We start from the raw sequence: 23,414 nt of genomic DNA on the forward strand, positions 1-23,414 counted from the left end.
CCAGGCCCCACAGTAGTGCTGCTCAAAAGCCCCGCCGCTGCCGCCCCTTAGTCCCGCCCTGGCGCCCGTTGCCCAGGGAACCCCGCCTAGTTGGGGCCCAGGCCTAGTTGGGCCTCAAGCGCCTGGAGGGAGGGAGGGACGGGGCCTGTGTGTATACTGAGGGAATGGGAATATTGCCTCAGTATTCGAAGAGAGAGACCACAAGGGCATCCAGTCCAACCCCATTCTGCCATGCAGGAACTCTCAGTCAAAGCATCCCCGACAGATAGAATCATAGAGTTGGAAGAGACCACAAGGGCCATCCAGTCCAACCCCATCTTGCCATGCAGGAACTCTCAGTCAAAGCATCCCCGACAGATAGAATCATAGAGTTGGAAGAGACCACAAGGGCATCCAGTCCAACCCCATCTTGCCATGCAGGAACTCTCAGTCAAAGCATCCCCGACAGATAGAATCATAGAGTTGGAAGAGACCGCAAGGGCCATCCAGTCCAACCCCATCTTGCCATGCAGGAACTCTCAGTCAAAGCATCCCCGACAGATAGAATCATAGAGTTGGAAGAGACCGCAAGGGCCATCCAGTCCAACCCCATCTTGCCATGCAGGAACTCTCAGTCAAAGCATCCCCGACAGATAGAATCATAGAGTTGGAAGAGACCACAAGGGCATCCAGTCCAACCCCATCTTGCCATGCAGGAACTCTCAGTCAAAGCATCCCCGACAGATAGAATCATAGAGTTGGAAGAGACCGCAAGGGCCATCCAGTCCAACCCCATCTTGCCATGCAGGAACTCTCAGTCAAAGCATCCCCGACAGATAGAATCATAGAGTTGGAAGAGACCGCAAGGGCCATCCAGTCCAACCCCATCTTGCCATGCAGGAACTCTCAGTCAAAGCATCCCCGACAGATAGAATCATAGAGTTGGAAGAGACCACAAGGGCATCCAGTCCATCCCCATTCTGCCATGCAGGAACTCTCAGTCAAAGCATCCCCGACAGATAGAATCATAGAGTTGGAAGAGACCGCAAGGGCCATCCAGTCCAACCCCATCTTGCCATGCAGGAACTCTCAGTCAAAGCATCCCCGACAGATAGAATCATAGAGTTGGAAGAGACCGCAAGGGCCATCCAGTCCAACCCCATCTTGCCATGCAGGAACTCTCAGTCAAAGCATCCCCGACAGATAGAATCATAGAGTTGGAAGAGACCGCAAGGGCCATCCAGTCCAACCCCATCTTGCCATGCAGGAACTCTCAGTCAAAGCATCCCCGACAGATAGAATCATAGAGTTGGAAGAGACCGCAAGGGCCATCCAGTCCAACCCCATCTTGCCATGCAGGAACTCTCAGTCAAAGCATCCCCGACAGATAGAATCATAGAGTTGGAAGAGACCGCAAGGGCCATCCAGTCCAACCCCATCTTGCCATGCAGGAACTCTCAGTCAAAGCATCCCCGACAGATAGAATCATTGAGTTGGAAGAGACCGCAAGGGCCATCCAGTCCAACCCCATCTTGCCATGCAGGAACTCTCAGTCAAAGCATCCCCGACAGATAGAATCATTGAGTTGGAAGAGACCGCAAGGGCCATCCAGTCCAACCCCATTCTGCCATGCAGGAACTCTCAGTCAAAGCATCCCCGACAGATAGAATCATAGAGTTGGAAGAGACCGCAAGGGCCATCCAGTCCAACCCCATCTTGCCATGCAGGAACTCTCAGTCAAAGCATCCCCGACAGATAGAATCATTGAGTTGGAAGAGACCGCAAGGGCCATCCAGTCCAACCCCATCTTGCCATGCAGGAACTCTCAGTCAAAGCATCCCCGACAGATAGAATCATTGAGTTGGAAGAGACCGCAAGGGCCATCCAGTCCAACCCCATCTTGCCATGCAGGAACTCTCAGTCAAAGCATCCCCGACAGATAGAATCATTGAGTTGGAAGAGACCGCAAGGGCCATCCAGTCCAACCCCATCTTGCCATGCAGGAACTCTCAGTCAAAGCATCCCCGACAGATAGAATCATTGAGTTGGAAGAGACCGCAAGGGCCATCCAGTCCAACCCCATTCTGCCATGCAGGAACTCTCAGTCAAAGCATCCCCGACAGATAGAATCATAGAGTTGGAAGAGACCGCAAGGGCCATCCAGTCCAACCCCATCTTGCCATGCAGGAACTCTCAGTCAAAGCATCCCCGACAGATAGAATCATTGAGTTGGAAGAGACCGCAAGGGCCATCCAGTCCAACCCCATTCTGCCATGCAGGAACTCTCAGTCAAAGCATCCCAACAGATAGAATCATAGAGTTGGAAGAGACCACAAGGGCATCCAGTCCAACCCCATCCTGCCATGCAGGAACTCTCAGTCAAAGCATCCCAACAGATAGAATCATAGAGTTGGAAGAGACCACAAGGGTCATCCAGTCCAACCCCATCCTGCCATGCAGGAACTCTCAGTCAAAGCATCCCCGACAGATGGACATCCAGCCTCTGCTTAAAAACCTCCAAGGAAGGAGACTCCATTACACTCCATTGAGGGAGTCTGTTCCACTGTCAAACAGCCCTTACTGTCAGGAAGTTCCTCCTAATGTTGAGCTGGAATCTCTTTTCCTGGAGCTTGCATCCATTGCTCCGGGTCCTGTTCTCTGGAGCAGCAGAAAACAAGCTTGCTCCCAGTTGGAGGCCAAGGTTCAATTCCCAGCTTGGCCATGATGAAACCCATTGGGTGTCCTTTGGCAAGAAGTCACACTCTCTCAGCCTCCTCAGGGGAAGGCAATGGCAAACCTCCTCTGGACAAACCTTGCCAAGAAATGGGTTTTTGTGGGTTTTTGGGGCTATGTGGCCATGTTCTAGAAGAGTTTCTTCCTGACGTTTCGCCAGCATCTGTGGCTGGCATCTTCAGAGGATGCTTGCCTGGAAAAAGTTGGGTGTATATATATATATATATATATATATATATATACTGTGTGAGCCTGTGTGAGTATGTATGTATCTGTGTGTGTGTATATATATACATACATACATACACCCAACTTTTTCCAGGCAAGCATCTTCTGAAGATGCCAGCCACAGATGCTGGCGAAACGTCAGGGAGAAACTCTTCTAGAACATGGCCACAGAGCCCCAAAACCCACAAAAAACTATGGATGCTGGCCATGAAAGCCTTCGACTTGCCAAGAAAGCTCCATGATAAAGCTCACCATAAATCAGAAGGCACATTACAACAACAACAAAATAGGAGCTGGAACTGGAGCCCATTGACTCTGGACAATTTTAGTGCTACTGTTCCACTCATAACTGCCACAGCTGCATCCTACGCAATTAAGGGGTTTGTAGTTTGGCCAGTGTGGCATTGTGGTTTGAGTGTTGGACTACAACTCTGGAGACCAGGGTTTGATTCTCAACTCAGCCATGAAACCCACTGGGCAACCTTTGGCAAGTCTCATACTCTCAGCCTCCTCGGGAAGGCAATGGTAAACCTCTGGACAAACCTTGCCAAGGAAACCCCATGATAACCTTACCTTAGGTTCGTCATAAGTCAGAAATGACTTGAAGGTGCAGAACAAGACAGTGAGACTTCCTTCCTGTATACCATTATATACAAGGGGGTATTATTATTATTATTACTACTACTACTAGTACTACAGTGGCCCTTGGTTTCCACTGAGGTTTGGTTCCAGGACACACACACATACACACCTGTGCGTACTAAAATCTGTGGGTGCTCAAGTCCCATTATGTACAATTACAACAGCATTACAACAACAGCAAAATAGGAACTGCAAATGGAGCCCATTGACTCTGGACAATTTTAGTGCTACTATTCCAGTCTGGCCAGTGTGGCATAGTGGTTTGAGTGTTGGACTACGACTCTGGAGACTACCAGGGTTCAAATCCCAGCTCAGCCATAAAACTCACTGGGTGTCAAGTCACATACTCTCAGCTTCAGGGGAAAGCAAGGGCAAACCCCCTCTGAATAAATCTTGCCATGAAAACCCCAGGATAGGGTCACCTTAGAATCACCACAAGTCAGAAACATCGTGAAGGCACACAACATGCACATGACAGACATATTACGGGACCAAGAAGATATAAAAACACAGCAGAAGTAATACACAAAAGAGTTATATAAAAGAGGTGAAAAAATGAAGGATGCATGGATTGAAGAACCGGACGAGGATTAACCCCAAATTTGATTCCCAGCTCAACCATAAAAAGCTACTGCATAACCTTGGACAAGTCACTCTTTCAGCCTCCTCGGGAGAAGGTAATGGCAAACCCTCACTGAAGGAACTTGTCAAGAAAACCCTGTGATAAGGGTTGCCATAAGTTGGAAACTACTTGAAGGCACACAACACACACGCATACAGAGGTCATAGTACAGACACACTACACGACCAAGAAGATACAAAGACAGTGGAAGCAATACACAGAAGAACTATATAAAAGGCATGAAAAAGTGAAGGACATGGAATGAAAAAGCATACAAAGATGAGCCCCAAATTCTAGAAAGTGAGGTGGAAGCTGCAATAAGAGAATGAGAATAAATCACTGGGAACGGAGGATATTCCATTCAAACTGCTACAATTCACATGGATAGAATCAACTCAAGTGTTAACTGAAATAGGTGTACCAACAAATGGAAAACAAAATGATGCCCAACAGACTAAAAATGGGCACTCTACATCCCTGTCCACAAAAAAAGAGACACGACACTGCAACGCATGTAGGACCATAGCATTAATTTCCCATGCAAGCAAAATTAGGCTCACAATTCTGCAACACAAACATCAGTCATACATGGAGAGAGAAATTCCAGAGGTCCAAACAGGGTTCAGGAAAGGAGGCACTAAGGGCCATATTGCAAACATACAATGGCTAATGGAGCACACCATGGAATTCCAAAGGAAAATCAGCATGTGTTTTATAGACTACAGCAAAGCCTTTGACTGCATAGATCATGGAAAGCTATGGAATGCTCTTAAAGAAATTGGAGTGCCACTACATGTGATAGTCTTGATGAGAAATGTGTACTTGGGACAAGAGGCTACTATTAGAATTTGAAGAAACAAAATGGTTTCCGATTGGCAAGAGGGTCAGGCAAGGCTATTACCCCATTTCTTCACCTTGTATGCAGAAAACATCATAAGCAGGTTTAGATTCAAAAGGAGGAGGAGCGAAGATATGAGGAAGGAACATCAACAATTGGAGATATGCAGGTGGTGCCATACTACTAGTGGAAAACAGCAAGGACTTGGAACAATTACTAAATCAAAGAAGAAAGTGCAAAGGCATGCTTAATGCTGAACACAAAGAAAAATATAACAACCATGGAGGATCAACTTAAATTCAACTTAGGTAACAAGGAAATCAAAATAGTTATAGATTTCCCATACCTTGGATCAAATATTGACCAAAATGGAGACTGTAGTCAAGAAGTCAGAAGAAGTCTAGGAGTGAGGAGGGCAGCCATGAAAGAACTAGAAAAGATCCTAAATGGTAAATTGAGCATTAAAGTTAGAATCATCAAAACCATTGTATTCCCCATCACCAGGTACAGATGTCAGACCTAGACAGTTAACAAAGAAGATAGGAAGAAAATCAATTCATCTGACATGTGGAACTGGAGAAGAGTGCTGAGGATACCACAGACAGCCAAGAAAACAAACAAATGGGGTCCATAAACAGATCAAGCCAGAACTCCCCCTGGAAGTGAAGGGCCCATACAGACAGGCCAAAATAAAGCTGCTTCAGGTCACTTTGGAGGTATGCTGTTTAAATTACACATGCATCTTAAGAGGCCAGAAGCTGCGCCAAAGCTGCGCTCCAGTCCTTTAAACAGCATACCTCTAAAGTGACCCAAAGCAGCTTTATTGTGGCCTGTCTTTATGGGCTTCAAGATTATCAAATTGAGGCTGTTGTAGTTTGGCCACATCATGACAAGGCACGAATCATTAACATTAATGCTGGGAAAGGTATCGGGTAGCAGAAAGAGAGGAAGACCGCACACAAGATGGATAGGCTCAATCAGGGAGGTCAGAGGCATGGGTTTACATGACCTAAGCAGAGAAGTGGAGGACAAGGGGTCTTGGAGGTGTCTCATCCACAGGGCTGCCATGAGTTGGGATTGACTTGAAGGCAGTTAACAACAATAGACTTGAATTACATCCTTCCTTTCTCACAGATGTGGGACTCAGAAGGATCTCATAAAATTACGAAAAGGCAAATAAAGACACGGTAAGCTACAATATAAAACCACAATTTAAGAAATATGTTAAAGCACAACTGAATTAAGAACAACACAAGTAAAATAATTAAAACCTATGAGCCTTTACAGATTGGCCTGAAAGACTGGCCTGGAGGCAGAGTCGGGGTGCAGCATTCTGACAACGTATGCCTCACTCCACCCCACCCCCAGGGCACTCTGATGCTGCATGCCGCTCCAGATGCCACATGGCATTATGATTTTATTTATTTATTTATTTATTTATTTATTTATTTATGGTATTTATACCCCGCCCTTCAGCCCTAAAGGCTATCAGAGCGGCTTACAATTATTATTTTTAATTAGACGGTTCCCTGCCCTCAGGCTTACAATCTAAAAGACACGACACAAAAGGAGAAGAGAAAGATGGTGGGAAAGAGAATGTAACTCCAGCGCTGTGTTTAGATGACGCAGCGCCGAAAGGACACTATACAGTCATGCCACCGCAGCTATGGTGCCCTCGGAAGGCTGGATCGGGGCTGTGGCATGAGGTTGTCACGGCCCGATCCAGTACGAAAAGGGGCGGTCTGTAGAGTCCATAAGAAGCACAACATCTATCTGTTTAATGCCTTGTCCTTCCCAATCAGTCAGCTGCTGGAGGCCTGCCTGAACAGGAAATCTGTCTGCTGGCAGAGTCATCATGGAGGGCAACATCCTAGACCTAGTTCCCTTGCAAGACAGTTTGGAAGTCCAGGATGAGGAAGGCCTTTTCCTGCATCTTCAGCAAAGGGGGTCTCTGATGGTGGTGGGACCAAGGGTGTATCCACACTACAGGAATAAAGTAATTTGACACCTCTATAACTCCTATGACTCTATGCTACAGAATCCTGGGATTTTTTAGTTTGGTGAGGCAGGGGTGTCACTGTGGGGATCCAGGCTACACCAGGTGACACCTTAAGGAGGGAGGTGACACAACTGCTCCCCAAAACATCTGCCTTTGGTCAGAAACAGGTTGTGGTGTTCACCTGTGTCCATTTGAAATACTGAAGAGATGGGGTAATTGGAATGAGGTTCAGTGGGAGGAGAAAGGAGTGGCCCATAAAAATATTTTTAAATTTTCATTAAAACCACGACATCTTACCAAATTTTCACTTTAACCACAAGAATCTATGAATATGTAAATACATTTAGCCTGTGTGTATAATACTGCAGTTTAAAGGTATTGTTTTAATTTTTGCTAGTTGTTTATGTCACAACTATGGTCATTACATTCAGTGATATATGGAATTACAATTTATGAGTACAAAAAGCATTTTTAAGGATTTTGTATGGTGTGTTATAGGAAGAGGAGGTCAGTGAGAGGGTGACACATGAGTTACCAACTGGCTGACGCCATTATGGTGCAGCATCAGAGTTCTCTGAGGGGTTGTTCTCACTAGGTGAAACCCCGTGTTCTGAATCGAATCCAAGGAGTGGCGTTCCTATTAGGATCCGATTTAAACCTAGAACGGTTCTAGAGCAACCCGCAATCGTCCCCACTACAAATCGAATTGTAGAGCGGAATAAAATTTTGAATCGAGTTTTCCTCATTTAACGCGTGTTAAAAAAACACTAGGGTCCGACCTACGTTTTTCCATTGATTCGATTTAGGAACCGGAGCATTTAAATAGGAACGACAGCCTTTGAAATTGCGTTAGATGAATGGGAGGAGCGGAGTGCGATGGGGCTGTCCTTGGGGGAGTTGCCCTTTCTGTCCCCATCCGTCTGGCTGTCGCCATTTTTGCTTCCCTCACCCCTTTGTCCGCTGTGGTCTTTCAATAAGAGATAAGGATTATTTTTATTTTTTATTTTAATGGTTTACAGGCGCTTAATCTCTTCAGCGCTTTAAGCGCCTGAAGTCCCGGCTGCTCAAGGCTTCCCCCGGTGGATTGCAACCTCCCCTCTGTGTGGGGAGAGCCCATTTCTAACGGAGGAGAGGCAGGGAAGGGATGGCTCCTCGCGAGGAGACATCTGATCTCGCCCAGGCAGGGAAGGGATGGCTCCTCGCGAGGAGACATCTGATCTCGCCCAGGCAGGGAAGGGCTCTAATCAATGGGGGGGGGGGGGGATAGAGCCTTTCTCTCTCCCTTTCTCAAATGGAATCTGCCTTCTCCTCCAACCCTGGAAAGAGAATCTTTGGGAAGAGTGCTCCCTCCCTGCTTTTCCAGCAGCCTCCTTCATTGATCTCTGGGCTCTCTGAAGGGATTCTCCCATAGTTCCTCTGGAAAGAGCTTCGCTTTGCCAGAAGCCTCTCCCATTGATCTCTGTGCTCTCTGAAGGGATTCTCCCTGGCTGTCAATGAAATGGAAACGATGCCAAAAGATAAATCGCTTCCAAATATTCCGGATTAACATTACGTCATTCTGACGTACTATTGATTGACAGCTCCAAATAAGGTATGGAGGAGAAGAATCGCTTTATTTAAACACCGATTTCATGCCAAGTAGGAACGCTTGCAGGTAAAAACTTCGATTTAAATAACCAGATGGGAACGATGAACAAAGCGATTCGAATAGCGGGATAAGAACAGTGTTATTTTGAATCGATTTTATTAAAAACGTTGTATTTTAAATCGTTTCAAATCTTAAGTGGGAACAACCCCTGAGAGACCTCAAACTACAGATTCAAGGATTCCACATTGCCTGACAGTGGCTGCATCTGAAAGATGCCGCTCCACAAGATGGAGCCATGAGAGTTAAAGTGGTGTCAAACTACAACATGAATGTGTCCTTAGAGAAGGGCCTCCCCACAGATCTCAGACTGGTTTCTATCTTTAACAAAATTTCGTGTCTAGTGCACCACTAGGGCCTAAATACCCTGAAGATCCTGTCCGAAGCAGGGTCAGCCCTGATTAGTCCTTGGATGGGAGTCTGCCAATCCATACCAAGTGCTACACTTCATAGGAAAAAACTGGCAAAACCTCTGAGGATTCCTTGCCCAAGAAAATCCTGTGAAATTCATGGGGCCGCCATGCGCCAAAAGTTGACTCAAAAGCACATACACAGAGTGCAGAAGCATCATGTGGATTTCAATACTAAAACTTCTTGATATGATGCAGAATGTGTGACATTTTTCTGTCTTTTTATATGGAAGTGGTATTATTCAGAACTATGGCTGTATCCAAACTGCAGAAATAATCTAGTTTGGTACTACTTCCCTGACTAAATGCTATGGAATTCTGGTAACTGTTGTTTTGTGAGATATTCGGCCATCTGCAAAATCCACCTGGTGGCCTTCTGCATTGCCTCCACACTCACAGCAGAGGGTCAGGGGCCAGTTCTCGTGCAGAAGTGGCGTGGGATTATTTCTCCGCTATTTAAGATGGCCAGAACTATAATAACTCTTTTGACAGTTACCATTGTGCTACATGTGATCCTTTGCCAAGTTACAACTGTAATGTCATTATAGCTCCCTTACTGAAGAAGGAGTTGCTGAAAATATTGGTTGGACTGTAGCTGAATACTGCTGCCTGAAAAATGAAGATGTGGCCTGAGAGCAATAACATTTACATTTCTATATCCCTTTAAAGTGCAGATCTCTCTCTAAGCAGTTTACCGTGTTTTTCAGCCAATTGCCCCCAACAAGTTGGGTACTAATTTTACCAACCTACAAAAGGATGGAAGGCTGAGTCAACCTTAGAATCCTGCAGTAATCGAACTCAGAACCTTGTGGCCGCAGTACTGGTATATCCAATCTCAGACTTTGTTGGCTCTCTAGACATGTAGAGTCAAACCAGCAAAGAGTCCTGTGTAGGCTGACCTCAGGTGCTATTTTAAATGTGACAGTACTGTCCCCCCCCCCATATTTCCAGACTCCTTCCATTTTAATATAAATGTCAATTTTGTCCTGTCATATTGCGAAAATGGTTTGAAGATCCCTGTTTGACATTGTGGTTGTAAAAAAAATGGTGTCATAGAGTGGCATGACAAGTTTTAGGATAAGGAAATTTGCTGGGTAAGATGACTTCATGGGAGAAATATTCGTGGTAGGGTTGTGGTGTGCCTGGTCCCAACTCTCTTCTCCTAGGACACAAAATCCACTCCCTCACTCTCTCTCTCTTTCAGGAACCCCAACCCTGCATTCTCCCCCCTCCAACCCTCCTCAGGTTCTCCTCATTTTGGAAAACTAATTAGACCCCATTGCTCTCTGCAGCCCCATTGCTAATTAGACCCCATTGCTCTCTGCAGCCCCATTGCTAATTCCTCTGGCTCCCCGTCAGGTCGTCTCCTGGGTCCTGGGATTTGTAGTTTAGCCAGAAGTGTCAGAGGAGGACCCTCTGGCTGAGGATCCGGAAATCTCAGGGAGACTGGGGTTTTTCATAATCACCAAGGAGGAGGAGGAGGAGGCAACCGCAACAATGGCGGGCCTTCCATAAAAAATGTAGGATGTGACCAAATAAAAAAAGCTAAAAAAATAACCAAAACCATAGAAATATCTAGTAATTTTCTATGGTTTTCTTGATTCTCTCTTACGGTGCCACTTCTTCTCCCATTGAGAGGGTGCCCAAATGTCGTCCTCCCCGCAAAGGAGGACAAATGTAGCCTGCACATAGCACATGTTGGGTAGCTTTGGAAAACAAAATGGAGATTGCCTTGATGTAGTAGTGTCTACAGCAGTAGTGTATCCATGGTTGTATATCTATAGCTGGGGTGAGGATAATGTGGCCCTCCAGATGTTTTTGATATGCAACTCGCAGCATCCTCATCCCTGGATAAAATTGGCCAGGGCCTTGTGTGCGTTGAAGCCCAACAAAGCGCAGATGATCTCTCTCCTCCCTCATGTGGAGAGCATTTCTACATCTGCAAAGTACATTCGGGTACCCTTGTGAGTATCCCTCTGAAGAAACTCTTGCACACATGGATGCATATCACCGCCGCTTTGGAGACCCCAATCTGGAACTGCCAGGCCACCTTCTGATATATGAGCTGGCTGGTAAGCCACCAAATGGCGATGGCGACCCTCTCCTCCACTATGATTGCCCTCCTCATCACGGTGACTGTTGCAGCAATATGGGGCCGTAGGACATCTGCCAAGTCAAAGAGGGTCTGCCTGGGCATCCTAAAGTGGCTCATCCACATCTCATCAACCCACAACTGGAGCACCTCCTTATTCCACCATCACCTGACTATCTGTGGTCTGATCCAGTAACGATGGGGATCCGGCATTGGCACTACGAGGTTTATCAAACAGAGATTTTTAGAGCTTTTCCAGGTCAGTTCCGACGTGATTGCGCTTCCAACGATGCACATTCACGTCGTAATGTGAATGTGTTATCAGACGCCATTCCTTTCTATGGGGGCTCCTTGCGAGGTGCTTCCACAGTGATTCCAAAGTGACCCCTCATTTTGGTAAAACTGAAAAAAAAAAAAGTGACTTCACAGAATTCGCTTCCAAGCTCACTTCGATTGCACTTTGAATTGGTCTGATGTGGAAAAGCACTCCGATGTCACCCCCCTTGGCCCCCTGTGTCCTGCTCCGTCATTCCCCTCCTCACCTTCATGCCATCTCGCCCCCTCTGCCACCCTGCAACCCATCCCATCATTCCCATCACCCCCTGCCTTCTCCTGCATCCTGATCCTGGCCCCAGGGACCCCCAGCGAGCTATCCCATCATCCTCTGCCAACGAAAAGCAGAGGCTGGATGGCCATCTGTCACAGGGGATGCCTTGATTGTGATTTCCTGCATGTCAGAATGGGGTTGGACTGGATGGCCCTTCTTGGGGTCTCTTCCAACTCTAGGATTCTATATCCTTCATGGAGAACCTTCCCAACGAAAAGCAGAGGCTGGATGGCGATCTGTCACAGGGGATGCCTTGATTGTGATTTCCTGCATGTCAGAATGGGGTTGGACTGGATGGCCCTTCTTGGGGTCTCTTCCAACTCTAGGATTCTAGGATTCTATATCCTTCATGGAGAACCTTCCCAACGAAAAGCAGAGGCTGGATGGCGATCTGTCACAGGGGATGCCTTGATTGTGATTTCCTGCATGTCAGAATGGGGTTGGACTGGATGGCCCTTCTTGTGGTCTCTTCCAACTCTAGGATTCTAGGATTCTATATCCTTCATGGAGAACCTTCCCAACGAAAAGCAGAGGCTGGATGGCCATCTGTCACAGGGGATGCTTTGATTGTGATTTCCTGCATGTCAGAATGGGGTTGGACTGGATGGCCCTTCTTGGGGTCTCTTCCAACTCTAGGATTCTAGGATTCTATATCCTTCATGGAGAACCTTCCCAACGAAAAGCAGAGGCTGGATGGCCATCTGTCACAGGGGATGCTTTGATTGTGATTTCCTGCATGTCAGAATGGGGTTGGACTGGATGGCCCTTCTTGGGGTCTCTTCCAACTCTAGGATTCTAGGATTCTATATCCTTCATGGAGAACCTTCCCAACGAAAAGCAGAGGCTGGATGGCCATCTGTCACAGGGGATGCTTTGATTGTGATTTCCTGCATGTCAGAATGGGGTTGGACTGGATGGCCCTTCTTGGGGTCTCTTCCAACTCTAGGATTCTAGGATTCTATATCCTTCATGGAGAACCTTCCCAACGAAAAGCAGAGGCTGGATGGCCATCTGTCACAGGGGATGCTTTGATTGTGATTTCCTGCATGTCAGAATGGGGTTGGACTGGATGGCCCTTCTTGGGGTCTCTTCCAACTCTAGGATTCTAGGATTCTATATCCTTCATGGAGAACCTTCCCAACGAAAAGCAGAGGCTGGATGGCCATCTGTCACAGGGGATGCTTTGATTGTGATTTCCTGCATGTCAGAATGGGGTTGGACTGGATGGCCCTTCTTGGGGTCTCTTCCAACTCTAGGATTCTAGGATTCTATATCCTTCATGGAGAACCTTCCCAACGAAAAGCAGAGGCTGGATGGCCATCTGTCACAGGGGATGCTTTGATTGTGATTTCCTGCATGTCAGAATGGGGTTGGACTGGATGGCCCTTCTTGGGGTCTCTTCCAACTCTAGGATTCTAGGATTCTATATCCTTCATGGAGAACCTTCCCAACGAAAAGCAGAGGCTGGATGGCCATCTGTCACAGGGGATGCTTTGATTGTGATTTCCTGCATGTCAGAATGGGGTTGGACTGGATGACCCTTCTTGGGGTCTCTTCCAACTCTAGGATTCTATGATCGAGATGTTTCTTGGTGATGGGGGGGATTCCTGCTGGAGAGTAGCTCTGCCTCCCTGCCTCCCTGCCTGCCCTTGTGCTTGCGATGGCTCTTTCCTCCCTCCCTCTACCTGAGGCTCACCTGCCTCGGATCTTTGGGGGATTCCCTACAGGCTCCCCAGCATCGGAAGGGCCATGAGTGGGGAGACCCCCTGCCTGCCTCCTCTTCCTCTTCCTCCTCCTCCTGCGCCTGGCAGCCGGTGATTCCTCCCGCGAAGGGAAGGGAAGGGAAGGAGGCGATGCCAGGGATCTGGGCTGGCCTGCTCTTGCTGTTGCTGTTGCTGCTGCTGGGGATGGCAGGGGGATCTTCCCGGGAGCCCCCAGAGCCGGAGCCCTCCTCCTTCGACCGTGCCTACCCTGGGAGCGTGAGCCGGGCCTCTGAACGCCTCTACACCTTCCGATACGCCCCAGAGACCGGGCAGGTAAGGCGCAGGGGTCCCCCCTATACACACACTCAGGCCCAAGGGGATCTGGGGGCGAGGGGAGGAAGACAGACACAGAGGGGAGCCCCCTTGGGACCAGTGACGTCACTAGGGGTGGGGGAATCCCCACTGCACCAGGTGACACCCTAAAAGGCGGGGGGGGGGTGACCCCATCGCTCCTCAAACACCTCCCTTGGGGCAGAAAGAGGTTGGGGAGCATTCTCCCCCTTCCCTTTAAATGCCTTTAAGAGATAGTGGGGGGAGAAAGGGGAGAACCCCCCCCTCCAGAATTTTTTTTAAAATTCAAAATTTTAAAATTCAATTTTTAAAAAATATTCTTATTTTTTTTTCCTCTTTTAAAACATCCCATTTTAAGCAACTCTTCAATCTGCATCAATAGAAGTATAGTGTCTAGATCAAGGGAAGTCATAGTGCCACTGTATTCTGCTCTGGTCAGGCCCCACCTGGAATATTGTGTCCAGTTCAAAAAGGACATTGAGAAACTGGAGCGTGTCCAAAGGAGGGTGACTAAAATGGTGAAAGGTCTGGAAACCACGTCCGATGAGGAACGACTTAGGGAGCTGGGGATGTTTAGCCTGGAGAAGAGAAGATTAAGAGGTGATATGATAGCCCTGATTAAATATTTGAAGGGGTGTCACATTGAGGAGGGAGCAAGCTTGTTTTCTGCTGCTCCAGAGAACAGGACCCAGAACAATGGATGCAAGCTGCAGGAAAAGAGATTCCACCTCAACATTAGGAGGAACTTCCTGACAGTAAGGTCTGTTCGACAGTGGAATGCACTCCCTCGGAGTGTAGTGGAGTCTCCCTCCTTGGAGGTCTTTAAACAAAGGCTCGATGGCCATCTGTCAGTGGAGATGGTTTGATGGAGAGTTCCTGCATGGCAGAATGGGGTTGGACTGGATGGCCCTCGGGGTCTCTTCCAACTCTACAGTTTTGTGATTCTATGACTCACTATGTACATGTAAATTTTTTCTTTTTCATTTTTCTTTTAAAACATCACACTTTAACCAAATCTTCACTATGTGCATGTAAATACAAGCCAAAAAAAAATAAATCCATCAGTGATACCTTTATTGGCCAACCACAATGTGCAATGTACTTGTTGTGAGTTACATGTAAATATGTTTAGGTTGCGCATACAGTGTTGCAATTGGAAGGTATCGTTTTAAGTTTTCTAGCTGTTTATGTCATGACTGTTAGCATTACATTCAGTGGTTTATGGGACTTATGAGTTGCAAAGGACATTAGTGGGGGGGAAAAGTATTACTAAGGATTCTGTGTGGTGTGAAATGGGAAGCGGTCAGTGGGGGGGAGGAATGATACCATGAGTGGCCACACCGGGTGACACCAACCCTAGGGATGCCACTGCTTGGAACAACCCCCAACTGCCATGCAGAGGGGCATTCTGGCCCCAGAGACCCTCTCGCTCCCTTCACCGGGTCCTTTCAGGGTTGGAAGGATGGGGATAGGGACACATGGACACACTCTCATTCAAAGGCTGCGTCCGTACTGGGGAGATAATCCGCTTTGATACTACTTTCACTGCCATGGCTTGACACTGGAATTTGCGGGCACTGTATGTAGTTTGTTGTGCCACCAGAGCAGAGCTCTGAGGGGACAGCAGAGCTCTTAGGGCCACAGCAAATTACCAGTTCCCAGGATTCCATGACATGGAGCCAGGGCACTTAAAATGGGGCCATACTGTAGTGTGGATGCTGCATAAGGTCCAAAACACCACTGCAGAAATACTCTAGTTCGAGACCACTGTAACTGCCCTGGCTCAGAGCTAGGGAATTCTAGGAATTGTAGTTTTCTGAGACATTTATCATACTCTGTCAGAGAGTTCTGCTCTAATAAACTACAATTCCCAGGGTTCCACAGCACAGGGTGATGGCTGTTTGTGGAGTCAAGCCGGATTATCTCTGCAGTGCAGATGCTGCCTAAGTCTAGGAAGAACTCAGACTCTTGTATTCTGGCTTTGCTGTTCCCGGATTTCTGTTCCTCTCTGCTGTATTAATATGCTTGCATTATTTAAGAGGCTTATAAACTCAGACATCAAATTGAACAGTGAAAATGATAAAGAGGATCAAGCATTTCTACCAACTAACTAATGGTATTAAAGCAAACATGAACATGAGCAAACTACTACACCACACTGGCTCTCTGTCACATTATCACCAATTGCAAAGATATCTTGGCATTAAGTACCTCAAATCACACCTCTGATTTCTCCTTTATGTCCCATTCCATTTCCTTTCCTGATCCTTTCTTTCTTTTGTACTTCACTTGTCACTTGAATCAATTTAAAGCCCATTCTGGTTGAGAGCCATTCATCCTGCTTTTTTCTTCCCTTTGGACTGTCCAGTAGCTGCCATTGTCTTTGTCTTCTGCTATTGGTCTGCTGACAGGCCAGACTAAGGATGATAGCACACGACTGAAATTGGAAGTATAATCCAGTGGCATCCTGAACGCATTTATGCGTATTCACATTATTGCGTGAAAGATTACCACCCGCATTCGCTGGCATTCCGAACGCACTCCGAACGCAATCATGCATCTTAAGCAGATTAGGTGAACTAGGGAATTCACACATCCTATTCAATTCAGTGTTGTTTGGCGTAACATGCATGTCTGGTGTGTGGCCCTGGTGTTTCCCCGCATCAATTCCCATGATCCTCCGTTTTGTTTTAGCTTCCCTGGCAGCTGGAAGGAAAAACAGCTGTTTTTGACAGAGGAAAGAGTGGCTCTCCTTTAGGCGCCCTGCAAGATCTCTCTCTGGCCAAAACTGTAGGCTTGGGGCTTCCAGCCTGGGGAATGGGAGCATTGCTCTGGGCTCTGCACAGACCCTTCACCATTTTGTTCCCCCTCCTTGGCAAATGGAGGTTCTTCCCCATTCTCCCCCCACCCCCACCCCCCAAAGGCAGGGCCTCCATCTGCCCCACTTCAGCCGGTGGTTCAATTTATCCTCCCTCCCTCAATTCAGGAGGGAGTTTGCTGTCAGAGGGACAGTCTGGGGAGTTGGGGAGGGAAGGAGACAGGGGCAGGCTCCCTTCATCCCAAGGGGGCTAGTTGGAACTGAGACCCCCCTCAGACCCCCAACTGGGATTCAAAGGGGAGCTTCTCCACCTCCTGCCCCCCAAACGAAGGGCACCAAGGTTCCCCCCCCCCATGTTCCTCCTCTCCTCCTCTTTCTCTCTTGCCTGGGCCTCTCTTCTCCTTTCCTTTCATCCTTTAAGGGGTAATGAATGTACAAATAAGGTGCATTGCCTTTGTGCATATCAGGAAGAACCTCTGCTAGAACATGGCTACAGTTGGTATAGTTGGAGCAGAGGACACAAAAGGGAAATGCAGCACAGAATAAATAAAGAGGTAGTACAGGAATACCTTGTTAATGAATTTAAGTCTCGAGGACCAGATGAACTACATCCAAGGATATTAAAAGAACTGGCAAATATAATCTCAGAACCATTGGCAATAATCTTTGAGACTTCCAGGAGAACAGGAAAAGTCCCAGCAGATGTCCCCATCTTCAAAAGGAAAAAAAAGAGGATCCCAACAATTATCGTCCAGTTAGTCTGACATCAATGCCAGGAAAGATTGTAGAGCAGTCTTTGAAAATCTAGAAGGGAATGCCATAATCACAAAAAGTCAACATGGGTTTCTGAAAAACAAGTCATGCCAGACTAATCTGATCTCTTTTTTTTTGATAAAATTATCAGTTTGATACATGACATTCTTGCAAACAAGCTAGCAAAATGTGAATTAGATAATGCAACTGTTAAATGAATTTGTAATTGGTTGACCGGCCGAAATCAGAGGGTGCTCAGAAAAGGCTCCTCTTCCTCCTAGAGAGAAGTGACCAGTGGTGCTGGGCCCAGTGCTATTCAACATCTTTATCAATGACTTAGATGAAAGAATAGGGGGAATGCTTATCAAATTTGCAGTTGACACCAAATTAGGAGGAACAGCTAATACCCCAGAGGACAGGATCAAAATTCAAAATGACCTGAATAGACTAGAAATCAGGGCCAAAGCTAACAAAATAAATTTCAGAGAACAGAGAAATGTAAGGTATTGCACTTAGAGCAAAAAACAAACAAAAAAATGAAATGCATAGATATAGAATGGAGGACACTTGGCTTAAGGAGACTATGTGTGAAAGGATCTACTAGGAGTCCTTGTAGACCATAAGTTGAACATGAGTCAACAATGTGATGCAGCTGCTAAAAAGGCTAATGCAATTCTAGGCTGCATCAACAGAAGTACAGTGCACCCGCGTCATATGCAGGTGCGCTTTACATGGCTTTCAGCATATGCTGAAAGCCATGTGGGAAGCAAGGGGCGGTGTTTCCCATAGGGATAAATGGGGTGCGCACCCATGGCATGTGCGCACCGCCGCACCATCGCATGCACAAGCCCCATTCATTTAAATGGGGCTCAAGAATAGATGTTATTTGTTTTATGTGGGGGAGTCCAGAACGGATCCCCCGCATAAACAAAGGGCGCACTGTATAGTGTCTAGATCAAGGGAAGTAATAGTGCCACTCTATTCTGCCTTGGTCAGGTCTCACCTAGAATATTGTGTCTGGTTCTGGGTGCCACAATTCAAAAAGGATGTTGAGAAACTGGAGCATGCCCAGAGGAGGGCAACCAAAATGGTGAAGGGTCTGGAAGCCATGTCCTATGAGGAACAACTTAGGAGGACTTAGAGATGATTAGATAAAATGTTTCTTTAGACATCTGTAGGTCCTCCAGCATGATTCTGTGGTCAATTTCTGGTAGATGTTGACCATAGAGTTGGGCTGGAGGATTTAGAGATTACTAGAGAGGTGTTCTCTCAGGTTAAAAAATAGTGCTTTTTATTTGTGTTTTTTCTATGTTCCTTGAAGCCCAGGAAATGTTGAGAGCCCATTGGAACTGCCCAAAGTGATAGATTTGTATACCTGCCTTATGGTGGAGAAGGGAACGGCTCCTGAAGGCAGTTGACTCACACAGAACAAACTGGGCTGCCACCTCCTCCTCCTCTGCTATTTTGAGTCAGGGAAATCCTTTTGTCACTGCTCCTCCCAAGATGGTTTTCCTGTGGGTTGGTCTTGCAGCTGGCAAGCAAGCCTCACCTTCCATAACATTCATTTTAGAAAGGATGATGTACTTTAACAAAGTTCTGTTGGTCAGTTTCAGTACCTTTCTCAACAAGGCCCACTGCTTTTGCCATTTTGCTATTTTGTCTTAACCATTTCTTCCCAGAAGTCCGGAATAACTTAACCAGATTATGACAGTGCTCCTACTCTGGCTTCATTCCTAACAGTTTGTGTCTTTAGGAGTGACATCTGTATAGGTTGAGAGGAGACTTGAAGGCACACCCCTACATATATACATTTAGTTCTCATACCACCCCACAGCAAAATGTTTAGCCGTGTTTGACTTCACTCACACAAACCATCCATGAAGACTGGCCATTTTCATTTAATTTGCATTATTATTTAAATGTATACTTGAAAGGGTTTTATAATGCTGGAACTGGCAACAGAGGAAGAAGGCAGGTGTCACTGAAGTGCTGTAGTTGTGTTTTTAATGCTGATGCTGACGCTGGTTGGATTGTGATCTGCCAGTTCCCTGGTGTATAGGGAGGTCTTGTGAAAATAACGGTCCTCACTAGAATCATGAAGAAAATCACCTCCTCTTGAGCCAACTCCTGGCTCTGAAGGGCAAGACCCCATAGGATGGGTACAAGTAGGTATTGATCTTAGTGATATATTACATTTAAATAATATGTCAACCACTTTGTATATACTGTCTGCCCCTTGCAGGACGGGGCTCCCTTGCAAACCTGCCCTCCTGCAGCCTTTTCCTCTCAGTTGCTGGGAAAGCAGGTATGTCAAAAGGCTGCTCCGAAGTGGAGAGAAGGCATTGGGGGCTCAGCATCTGAATTGTGCTAAATTTGAGCACCCCCCCCCCCAGTTTTTAATTTTTCCTTTTTAATCAGGGAAGAGGGGTGGGTGTGGGATTAAGGCGAACAGGTAGATATAGGCGGGATACACACCGCCATTTAGTACGTATAGAATACGTACTAGGGTTAGGAAGGGGCGGTGCTTCCGCACCCCCCTAACCCTAGTACGTATTCTATACGTACAAGATGGCGGCGCCCCTTTCACATGGGCGCCGCCATCTTTGCGTATCAGACGCTGAGCGTCCGTACGCGTCGCGCCGCTTGTGACGTAGCGAGCGCGCCCCTGGCGCCTCGCTACGTCGCAAACGCGACGGTAAAAGAAGCTCCATTTTGGAGCTTCTTTTTCGGTTCGCGCGGGAGTCGGGCCGTCTGAAGGCTCCGGCTCCCCCGCGGACCTACTGGCGGCGGCGGCAGACCGCCGCAAATCGGCGGTCTGTACCCCGCCATAGTCCCACTTGGAAAGAAAGAAAAGGTGTGTCTCAATACAAACTTGGCTCACTATGTACTTGATGGACTTAGTGCTGATTTTAAAAACCCTTCAACTATAGTGTTTTAATGAGTTTTATATGTGTTGTTAGCCACCTTGGATCCCACTTTGGGAGAAAGGCAGAATAAAGATATAATAATGATGATAATAATAATAATAATAATAATAATAATATAGTGACAAGCTGTAATTAAAAGAGAGCGAAAACTGAAACAATACTGATCTTGACATGAAAACTATGCCTAATTGTTTTATGTACAGTGGGGCAAAAAAGTATTTAGTCAGCCACCAATTGTGCAAGTTCTCCCACTTAAAAAGATGAGAGGGGCCTGTAATTGACATCATAGGTAGACCTCCACTATGAGAGACAAAATGAGAAAACAAATCCAGACAGTCACATTGTCTGATTTGGAAAGAATTTATTTGCAAATTATGGTGGAAAATAAGTATTTGGTCACCAACAAACAAGCAAGATTTCTGGCTCTCACAGACCTTCTTCTTTAAGAGGCTACTCTGTCCTCCACTCATTACCTATATTCATGGCACCTGTTTGAACCTGTTATCAGTATAAAAGACACCTGTCCACAACCTCAAACAGTCACACTCCAAGCTCCACTATGGTGAAGACCAAAGAGCTGTTGAAGGACACCAGAAACAAAACCAAACCTGCACCAGGCTGGGAAGACTGAATCTGCAATAGGCGAGCACTTGGTGTGAAGAAATCAAATGTGGGAGCAATAATTAGAAAATGGAAGACATACAAGACCACTGATAATCACCCTTGATCTGGGGCTCCATGCAAGATCTCACCCGTGGGGTCAAAATGATCACAAGGACGGTCGGCAAAAATCCCAGAACCACACGGGGGGACCTAGTGAATGACCTGTGGAGAGCTGGGACCAACATAACAAAGGCTACCGCAGTAACACACTATGCCGCCAGGGACTCAGATCCTGCAGTGCCAGACGTGTCCCCCTGCTTAAGTCAGTACATGTCCAGGCCCGTCTGAAGTTTGCTAGAGAGCATGTGGATGATCCAGAAGAGTATTGGGAGAATGTCAGATGAAACCAAAGTAGAACTGTTTGGTAGAAATACAACTCGTCGTGTTTGGAAGAGAGAGAATGCTGAGTTGCATCCAAAGACCACCATACCTACTGTGAAGCATGGGGGTGGCAACATCATGCTTTAGGGCTGTTTCTCTGCAAAGGGACCAGGACAACTGATCTGTGTACAGGAAAGAATGAATGGGGCCATGTCTTGTGAGATTTTGAGTGCAAACCTCCTTCCATCAGCAAGGGCATTGAAGATGAAACGTGGCTGGGACTTTCAGCATGACAACGATCCCAAGCACACCGCCCGAGCAATGAAGGAGTGACTTCGTAAGAAGCATTTCAAGGTCCTGGAGTGGCCTAGGCAGTCTCCAGATCTCAACCCCATAGAAAACCTTAGGAGAGAGTTGAAAGTCCGTGTTGCCCAGCAACAGCCCCAAAACATCACTACTCTAGAGGAGATCTGCATGGAGGAATGGACCAACATACCAGCAACAGTGTGTGCCAACCTTGTGAAGACTTACAGGAAACGTTTGACCTCTGTCATTGCCAACAAAGGATATATAACAAAGTATTGAGATGAACTTTTGTTATTGACCAAATACTTATTTTCCACCATAATTTGCAAATAAATTCTTTCCAAATCAAGACAAAGTGATTGTCTGGATTTGTTTTCTCATTTTGTCTCTCATAGTTGAGGTCTACCTATGATGTCAATTACAGGCCCCTCTCATCTTTTTAAGTGGGAGAACGTGCACAATTGGTGAATGACTAAATACTTTTTTGCCCCACTGCATTAGTACACCTTTCCAGTTATCTAACTTGCCAAGGAGGAGGTATTTAGTCTGTTTTTAAACATAGGCCCTGGGTTGCTGCTGTGTTTTTCTTCTTCTGCAATAGAGCTGCAAGAGAGTTGCACGTGGAGGGTGGGATGGTATGTGGCTGCCTTGATGATTGCCTAAGGTCTTTTAGTGGGGACATGGTGAGATTTGAAACAAGCGCTTCCTCATTCACAGCAAATTTTAAAAGGCAATAATAGCCTGTGCTGCGTCATTAAGTGGATCTATCTACTTACCTTTCACCTAAGGCAGTTGTTTTTCCCTTGCTGCTGTTTTGTGATGTGTTGAATGGAAACATAGCTCAGGCCTAATTTTTAAAGTACTGTATGATTTTGATGATTGGTTTAAATGGGGCAGTGCTTTTTGCATCCCAAGAGTATTTAGCAAACTTTTGAACAGATCTGCTCTGTTTGCAATAAACCCAGGAATATCAGTTTATTTGTAGAAAGTCCTTTTCATCTGAAGTCACAGGTGTCTGATTCACAAAGTGGTACATTGTGATAGCTAGGAAGCCCAAAGGATTCGTAAGTAATTTTCCATTAAGCATACTTTAAAACTGATAAATACTGATAGAATTAAGTATTTTACTATTTTACTTTTTACGAAATTTCTTCTTGTTGTGTGCCTTTATGTTGTTTCTGACTTGTGGCAACCCTAAGGGGTTTTCTTGGCAAGTTTCTTCAGCGTGGGTTTGCTATTGCCATCCTCTGAGGCTGAGAGAGTGTGGTTTGCCCAAGTTGACGTCGTGGATTGCATGCTTATGAAAACGTATCACATTTTCCTTGTACCTTGGGCATAAAAATAATACAAATCTGCAACTTTCATCATCTGAGTCATTTATTCATAATAAATAAGTTCAGTCATCTTCTTTCTTCTCCTGATTTATATTGGTACTGTTACCTGTGAACATGAGTTAAATGCACATTTAAAAAGCAATCCCATTCAGTATCATTTGCTCACAATGTGCCCAGTAATTACACTGATGAAGTTAATCAACAATGCAGTATTACGTATGTTTGCTCAGAGTTAAGGAGCATATCGCATGAGGAAGTAAAGCAGAATTTATTTGTATAATACCGCATCTGACACAATTGCTCTTCTCTTATTGTTGTGTGGGAGAGGGTTTTAAAATCTATTTTAAAAAATCTTATTTACCTCCTTTCCTGCTTCTGTCAAACTCTGATTTCCTGTGTGAAACGTGAATTGTGCTATTATGCTACATTTGATGGCAAGGTGG

At 46.2% G+C, this 23,414-nt stretch overlaps 1 protein-coding gene across 9 annotated transcripts in view; it reads left to right on the plus strand.

Moving 5' to 3' along the window:
* Positions 1 to 13,498: 13,498 nt before the first annotated feature.
* Positions 13,499 to 23,414, plus strand: part of LOC149323490 (SID1 transmembrane family member 1-like) — a 78,449-nt gene continuing 68,533 nt past the window's right edge. For all 9 annotated transcript variants that reach the window (XM_089489041.1, XM_089489043.1, XM_089489040.1 and 6 more), the window contains exon 1: positions 13,499 to 13,831. In XM_089489041.1, coding sequence (XP_089345167.1) covers positions 13,649 to 13,831 — 183 coding nt within the window. In that variant the 5' untranslated portion in view covers positions 13,499 to 13,648. The remainder of the gene's footprint in view (positions 13,832 to 23,414) is intronic.

This window comes from Sceloporus occidentalis, unplaced genomic scaffold (genome assembly GCF_023333645.1).
Source record: "Sceloporus occidentalis isolate IW3139 unplaced genomic scaffold, rSceOcc1.0.p SCAF_1, whole genome shotgun sequence".
NCBI lineage: Eukaryota > Metazoa > Chordata > Lepidosauria > Squamata > Phrynosomatidae > Sceloporus > Sceloporus occidentalis.